The 8,981-nt window shown below is 28.7% G+C and overlaps 2 protein-coding genes across 2 annotated transcripts; both read left to right on the top strand.

The window, feature by feature from the left end:
• Positions 1–44: 44 nt before the first annotated feature.
• On the top strand, positions 45–470 carry OCT59_009459 (uncharacterized protein; the record flags this gene model as incomplete). Its single annotated transcript, XM_066133573.1, has 2 exons — positions 45–289; positions 401–470. 2 exons carry the CDS (start codon positions 45–47, stop codon positions 468–470), a joined length of 315 nt encoding a protein of 104 aa, XP_066000001.1.
• A 3,580-nt stretch (positions 471–4,050) lies between these two features.
• OCT59_009458 (uncharacterized protein) lies at positions 4,051–8,659 on the top strand (the record flags this gene model as incomplete). The annotated part of the gene is made up of 7 exons (XM_066133572.1): positions 4,051–4,070; positions 4,247–4,450; positions 4,597–4,623; positions 4,826–4,887; positions 5,007–5,265; positions 5,387–5,603; positions 5,693–8,659. The coding sequence occupies 7 exons, from the start codon at positions 4,051–4,053 to the stop codon at positions 8,657–8,659; spliced, it is 3,756 nt and encodes a 1,251-aa protein (XP_066000000.1).
• Between the last annotated feature and the right edge of the window lie 322 nt (positions 8,660–8,981).

Genomic DNA, 8,981 nt, shown 5'->3' with positions numbered 1-8,981 from the left:
GTACTATCAAATTGGCGGATTTTGGATTATCAAAAAGAATCGGGATGTCATCAAATTTGCAATCCCAATTATTTGGAGTGGTTCCTTATGTTGATCCAAAGATTTTCAACAGACGAAGTAGTAGTTCTGACCAAACAGCACAAATTTACTCATTAAATGAAAAAAGTGATATTTACGGTATTGGAGTATTATTATGGGAAATATCTAGTGGACAACCTCCTTTTTATGTTGAAGGTGAACAATATGATGTTGGTTTAGCATTGGAAATTTTACAAGGTCATAGAGAAAGGTACACCTGAAAAATATGCTAAAATTTATACCAGTGAATAGTATTATTTAAATTTGAAATTTTAATATAAAATATTATTTTAATTAATCTTAAAATTACATTTATTTTTAGAATGTTGGAATGGGAGCCAGATAATCGCCTAACCATATATCAAGTACATCAGGAATTTTTTTCCGTTTAAAATCCACATGGTGTGGAAATATGTGGAAATCTAAAATAGTTCCAGTATTTTCCGAATACCCTGTGACGAAACACGTGGTATTTTCGGCATAAGTCCACGAAATTTGGTGTGGATCCATGTAGGATATTGAGAATGTGTGGAATTCCACGTATTTCTGAGCAAACCCACGTGGAATTACATGGACCGACCCACCTAAAAACTTCCTGATGTAGTTACTTGGCTAAATGCACTAATTATCGAAACAGGAGATGACAAACAAACGAAGCGGCTTCTTTAAGTGCTAATAACTCAAAATCACCAGGTGAATTATTCAAAATTTTGACAAAATGAAAATGGATACAAAAAAAATTGATTCTTTTGCCCCTATAAAACGAAATGAGTTAAATTTGTTTAATATTTATGCTCATGTGTAATAAATGTCTAAAAAAGCATCATTTTGTTTAATTTTTGTTTTTTTGTAATAAGACATAAATCGGACAAAATGGTTCTTTTTTGGACGTTTTTTACACATGAATACAAATTTAACACATTTCATTTTTATAGGATTGTAAACAAGAAAATCTTTCAACTGAAAAAGATTTTAATATGATAGTTGGAGAAATAAATGATTATACTTATAATTAAAAAATGAGGGAAATTATAATATTTCAGAATTAGAAAAGCATTTTAATAATTATAATGCAAGTTTACAAGAAATTTACAATTGGTTATTGAACAAATTAGTTCAAATTCTATTTATTCACTCGAATATTTTAATTATTATGGAATTGTAACAAATCAAAATAATAAGAAAGCATTTAATTTTTTATTAATGCATCAAAAAAAAATCATATACTTTTTGTTGGTGATTGTTATTTTTATGGATGTGGAACTTTGAAAATGAAAAATTGTCTTTTGAATATTATAAAAAAGTAGCTAATAAAAATGATGCAGTGGGATAATTAGAAATTGGTTATTATTTTGAAAAAGGAATAGGAATTAGAAAAGATTTTAAAAAAGCATTTTATTGGGTATGAAAAAGCTGCAAATAATGGGAACATGATAGCAATGCATAATCTTGGTAATTGTTATAAAAATGGAATTGGTGTTATAAAAGATTGTAATAAAGCTTTTGAATTATATAAGCAATCAGCTGAAGGAAAATATTCAAAGGGAATAGCTTCATTTATGATAAAGGTATTGGAAATAAATTGATAAGCAAATTATATCAAATCGCAGCAAACTTAGAGATGAAATAGCACAATATAATCTTGCTTTAATGTATCAATATGGAAAAGGATTACAAAAGATATAAATAAAGAAATTTACTAGTATGAAAAATCAGCTAAACAAAGAAACAAAAATGCACAAAATAAGTTAGAAAAATTTCAAAAGAGTTATAAAATTATAAGATCGTAAATACAATGATACTGTTCTTAAAATTAATAAAAAAATCGTTTATTAGATCATGTAATTATTCTTATGATAATGAATACAAATATATTTAAATTATAAAAGAGGCATATGCTATGCTAATGTAATTTACGTATTGAAGCACGTTTACAATTTTACAAAACGTACTAAAGTTTGCAACTTTTAATGTATAAATAACGAAATTTAATATAGTATCTAATTAATAAATATAAACAGATCCGTCGACATGTTCGACCAATGTAAATGTGATGGGAACACCAAATAGTTGTACTATATATTGTAGAAAAATAATTTTAATAACTTCCCTTTACAGAGAATATGAAACAAATAATTTTAATACTATTAAAAAGTAATTATTACACCAACAAATTTCTTTTACTTATTGAAGAAAATTATATTTTTCGATTGGAATATTTTAATTGCCAAAAGTTCCATTATTTTTGATATGTCTCCAAATAATAAACTCGCTTAAGAAATTATAACTAATAATACAAATGATTGGGTTAAATTTATTGGAGAAGCTATTACTTTAAATATTATAAATCCATTTTTATAATATTAAAGAAGTTGGTTCGGATGTTTGATGTTTCGGAAAGGTCTATTGCGCATACTGGAGAGAAAGATTTTCACAAATAATTAGCATTTCTAATTTTAACGATGTCGCGATTAAATAATTATCAATGAAGTAATTATATTATTTTTATTACATGTTTTCTATCTTTACAATACATTATTATAGTTTTAATTAAAATTCTATTTATTATACAACTAAAACTTCAGCGCCAAATAAGTTCTCTTGAGAATATTGTTCGTTTTCATGGTATCACATGAGTATGTTAATAACCACGAAGAAAAAGATTTAAAAAATGAAAATTTTGACTTATGCAACCAATCCAAATAATTTTGATTGGACACGTGATCATTATTCTGAAAATTTTTTTAGAACTTTGATATACCGATATCCGATATACTGAATAACACGAACACGAATGGCAAATAGCACGAATGACACAAATAACAAAAAAAAAATTAAAAGGCTCGGTGCAGGAATTGAACCTGCGTCTTTAAGATAAAATAAAAATTATTTGGCTTTTAAATCAAAGTGATAATTAAAAGGAATATTTGTATATGCTGATAGTGGTACTCTCTTGATAATTTCATACTAACAACTTAGAAAAATGATTCTAGCTCGTTAAAGTGAGATTTAAGAATATCGCGGGGCGCGATATAAAAAAATTTTCTTTTTTATTCTTTTATTACTCTTACTGAAAAATTCGAAGATAAGGATCAATAATTGCACGAATTCAGTGCTGTAATTGCGCCCCTTAAATATGACTGCTTCTTGTTGATTATTGTTATATTTTTATCAGTTTCTTCAGTTTCTTTTCTTTTCTATCTTTTTCTTAATACTTTATAATCAGGCCCAACTATTAAGATATCCTATTATGGTTCAATTATAACATTGTTGGTGAATATAACTGTATTATATTATTATCTTTCAAAAATTGTAATTTATATCATTTATTTTAAAAGTTTTAAAAGTTAATGATACCGATTTAATTGAAAAAAAAATATTTTTTTTAATTCAATGTACGAATTATCACTTTTTTAATTTATGTAACATCTTTCACCTTTTTCAATGTTAATATACGTAATATTTAATAAATTGGATCATTGATTATTGAGTAATTTATATGTTTAAGATATACTAAAAGAGTAAACCATCGAGATGTGAAGTATTATATTTTTTTTAGACTAATTTAATATAAAAAATTTTTTTTTATATATATAAGCATATCGAATTTTAATGCTCTTTCAAATTTATTCGAATAAAGAACAAAAAAAATTTCTGTTAAACCGAAATTTCTCTTTAATAAATACCGATACTGTTGTTTTTGGAAAAATATATCAATTATCGCTACATATAACTATATAAATCATCAGTGAATCATAATGCGGGCCCAAATCCAATTCTTGCCAGCATTATGCAAACTCCAAACTCATTAAAATATCATGTGATTTGGAACCTTTATGTTAACTCTAGCAAATTTATAGTGTTGGCCCGAATTAATATCAGTGTAACCTAAAGTATCTTTTTAATTGTGGTACAGGCAATTATCGGTACTTAGGATATCGGTTTGACTGTATACACATACACAAGAAAAAAATGACTTCAACTTCCGTACGGTAAGTAACTATAAATCATTGAACAAAAAAAATTTAATTTTATAAAAAATTAAATATTTCCAATTTTTATTCCTATTTCTTTCACATTCTTATTTATTTTCTTCCATCTTTTATCCTTGTCATTTTTCGTTTCATCTCCTAACTCATTTTTATTTCCATCCTCTCCTTATAATAAGAGTTGCTTTGAGAGTAAGACCACTCAGTAACAAAGAAACACTACAAAACTGTAGTGAATGTCTAATAGTAATACCTGACGCACCACAAATACTCATTGGAAACGATAAATCCTTTACATTCGACTATGTATTTCCTTCGGATACTGAACAAGAAGAAGTATTTCAAGAATGCGCAAGTCCGCTAATAGATAAAATGGTGGAAGGGTGAGTGCGAGAAAAAAAACATGTGTCACGTTACGAATAACCACAGACATCAAAATTGTTTTGGGAAGACATCACCTTTTTTATCGACCATTGTTAATTTTTATTAAAATTTATGTATTAAAATTATTTATTTATTTTATTTTTAGTTATAATGTCACTATTTTAGCATATGGGTAAGTAAATAACAATCATTATTTTTCTATTTTTTTATTTTTATAGTTATTCTCAAAGGGAATGAACAATCTGAGTTTTTCATAATTATTATTTATTTATTATTTGTTTATTATTTGTTTATTATTTATTATTTATTAAAATCCTGAAACAATTTTTTTTATTAAACAAAATGATTTTTATTATCAACCCCCTATTTTTTAGTCAAACTGGTAGTGGTAAAACATATAGTATGGGTACAGCTGTGGATGGTTCAAATATTCAAGGTAAAATATACGTTCATCCCATTGTTCCATTGTTTGTTATACAAATTCTCTATTGCATCATTTAATATCTCATCTAATCTTCTATAATGATAATCAATTTATGACGTCATTTTTTTTAGGAATCATTCCACGTGCCATAAGAAAATTATTTGCTGACCTTCACGAACGAAAAGAACAAAATCCTTTTTATGAATTTGAAGTTTATGTATCATTCTTAGAATTATATAATGAAGATCTTATAGACTTATTAAACCCACAAAGTAGAGAAAATAATAAAAAAGGAAAGAATGATTTAATGATAAGAGAAGATGCGAACGGTCAAATTTATTTATCTGGTGTAAAAGAAGTTCAAGTTTCAAACCCAGATGAACTCTTAGGGTATGTTTCTACTGTTGTTAATGTGCGAAATACGTAGAAAAATTTTCATACGACTCATACGACGTCAAATATATGTATATATATATATTTATTTAAATACACAATTTTATTTTATTATTAGACAATTACAAAAGGGTTCACTATATCGAACTGTCGCTTCGACAGACATGAATATGGTATCTTCAAGGTCACACGCTATATTTTCCGTAATACTTAAACAAACAGGAATAGAAAGTTTAGAAGAAAATAAAGAAAATGATGATCCACCAGCACAAAAATCATTGACACCAAAAGTAACATCAAAATTTCATTTTGTAGATTTGGCTGGTTCAGAAAGGGTAATTATTCATCTTTTATGATTATTTTTTATATAATCGAAATTAATAATCTGTTTTTATCTTTTTTATAAAATATTTTACTTGAATAGTTAAAGAGAACTAACTCCATAGGTGATAGAGCAAAAGAAGGAATTGCAATTAATGGGAGTTTACTGGCTCTTGGTAATGTAATTTGTGCACTTGGTGATGAATCAAGAAAGGTCACTCATATTCCTTATAGAGATTCAAAATTGACACGTTTATTACAAGATTCACTTGGTGGTAACAGTCAAACTCTCATGTTGGCTTGTGTTTCACCATCTGATTCTAATTTTATGGAAACCTTAAATACACTAAAATATGCTAATCGTGCTCGTAATATTAAGAATAAAGTTAGTGTTAATGAAAGTTATGATGGTAATTCTGTTGAAATAAATCAACTACGTAGTCAAATAAGTAGATTAAAGATGGAAATTCAAATTTTACGAGCTGGTGGTTGTAATGAAGAAACAAGTCGTAAATATGAAGAAGAAATTAAGAGTCTTAAAGGAGAATTAGGAATGACAAAAATGAAACTTCAAAGTGTTGAACAAGAACTTGTCACTGTAAAAGCTGAAAAGAACACTCTTTTAATGGAAATTAGTTTTAATGATCAAGATCTTTCAGATGCTGATCGTGAACATAGGATTAAAACTCATAATATCGTTCAAGGTTATGAATCAGAAATTAAAAATCTTAAAAATCAAATTTCTGAACTTTTAGCTGCTCAAGCTTCTCAACATCCACATAAATCTTCATTGGCTGGAACAACACCAAGAAGAGAGAAAGGTTATATCAAATTCTCCGATAAGAAGAAGAAGAAACGTTCTTCAAAGAAAAGTAAGACAAAAGCTGATGGTTACTTCCCAGTTCCTGATGAAACTTTTACTACTAAAATCTCATCTATTGGTCCTTCCTCATCTCATCATCAACTTGAACATGTAAGTTTGGAAGAAGTTAAATCCTTATTCACACCATATGAAGAAGAAGAAGAAAGCATTGAAGAAGAAGATGGTGAAAATGTTGATAGTGAATCATTCAAACTTACTCGAAAATTGAAAAGACGTAGCAAGACAAGAGATAGGCTTGAAAAGGCAAAGGAACAACTCAGACAAAGTTACATGTTAATAAAGAATGGAGGTTCTTTACATGATGATCCTATTTTAAGTCAATTAATAAAACAACCTTCATCAACTAAGAGTGAAAGTTATATCGATCAAATGATTCCCAATCATCAAAAAGAAAAAAGAAGATCAAGCATTGTATCTTTCAGTGAAATTCAAACCACTGAAGTGTCAGAATGGCAAGGATCTTATCCACAACCACCACAACTTACTCGTCGTACTTCAAATTCAAGACCAATTTCCCCTTGTTCAAGTGAATCTTCTCAAAATAGCACTGGTTGCTCCTCCCAACAAGTACAAAACGTTATTGCTCTCACCCGTATGTTACACCAAATTCAAGCTGATATCTCTGTTAAAAAACAACTTGTTTCACAATTGGAACGCGCTGAACAAGAATATACTTATATGAAAGCTCAATATGAACAAAAATTGGCTGATATGAAAAAAACTTTAATTACTTTACAAAAAGAAAGAAAAGCTGCTCTTAAACGCGCTCAAAAAAATGCTAGTACTCGTGATAAGAATTCGATCCTTACCGAACTTAAAGCCCGTTACGAACATAAGATGAAACGTTTAATTCGAGAAATTGGTGAACTTCGTCGAAAATATAATGAAGCTACTCAATCAAATACCACATCAAAGAATCAAAATGAAACAATTCTCAAGAATATGCGTGTTCAAATTGAACAACTAAGAGGTGAAAAGATACGAATGATGAAGCGCATGAAGGATGAAGCCGAGCGTGTTCGTGAAACGACTGAACGTAATCAACGTGAAATTCAAAATCTTCGTCGAAATCTTTGTCGTAAAGAAAAAGCTGCTCAAGAACAAAAGAAACGTCTTGAAAGAATTAATGAAATGCAAAAAATCATGCTTGAAAAGAGACGGAAGGAAATTTTACAAAAAAATGGAAAAATTAAATCAGTTATGGCGTTACTCAAACGAACCACTACTCATAAGTCAATCACCAAGGCTTCCCGTAATCACAAACGACAATCAGTATCTAGTAATGGTGAAGGCAGAAATGATTTGAGACGATCTTTTGATGATTTAGGTCCTATCTATGATGACAAGAAAAAACTTCTTGATGAAGCTATCTATAAATATATTAGTGGTCGTCAACCATTGGCAATGGTGGATGAATGGATCGTTAAAAGAAACAATTTACAAGTGGAGAAGAATGAATTACTTGAAGAACGTGAAAAAATAATCACTAGTGAAATTGGAAATGAATTAGGAGGAGATGCCCAAGCATTAGATGATATGATTGAGATGATCACCTCAGAAATTGCTTACATTAATTCTAAGATTCATTATTTGCATATTAGTATTGCCGCGGAACAAGAAGAAAATTGTAAACAAGAAGAATCGAATCACGATTGTGAAAATAACAAAGAAACTGGAGATAAACCACGAAAGAATAGTATCAAGACTGGTGAAGCTGAACGTAAACTTTCCTTCATCTTACCAGAAAATGCCACACCTGAAGCTTCATATAATTTTGCGTTTCGCATACTACGAAATTTGGATGAATTCGAATCTTATACATTATTGGAATCTCTCTTTAAGGACATTATTGAACTTCGAACTGGAGATTGGTCTCGTCAAATGATTCTAGAACAACGGGAAAAGACAATTATGGATTTAAGAAAATCATTATTGGTCATGCGAAGAGCTACGGGTTTTACAACAAGTGAATATGAGAAAAAAAACATAGAACTCGAAGAAACTTTACGTCTTGAAAAGAGATCAGAAACACCGACAGAAGATGTTGGTTTTGACTCAACAAAGAACAAATATAATGTTGAAAGACGGGATAGTGCCGCCAGTGCCGCCAGTGTCATCAGTGTCACCAAAAATTATGAAGAAACAGCAGCATTAGAAGGAAGGCGAGAAGAATACCGCCTGAACTAAAAGTACAAGCATAACTTATTAATCTTATTAATTTCGAGAGCATTAAAAATCTAATATTAGAAATTCTATTCTAAACTAATTATTATCGATTAACAAATTTCTTGGTACATTTAAAATTTAGAAACTTTCTCGTTTACATTTCATATTGTGAATATCATTGTATATATATGATATGTGTGTATTTTTTACAGTCACCTTCCAGAAGGTTTAGTTCGCTCAGTATAGAGTGAATCCTTAATGTACGCATGTATTATCGTACGCATCCTGATTTTTAAGTTGTACGATAATTTAATGTACACACTTTTATTTTGTAACATTTATC

The sequence above is a fragment of the Rhizophagus irregularis genome, chromosome 17 (assembly GCF_026210795.1).
Source record: "Rhizophagus irregularis chromosome 17, complete sequence".
Taxonomy (NCBI): Eukaryota; Fungi; Glomeromycota; class Glomeromycetes; order Glomerales; family Glomeraceae; genus Rhizophagus; species Rhizophagus irregularis.
This window is presented reverse-complemented; position numbering and strand designations above follow the sequence as displayed.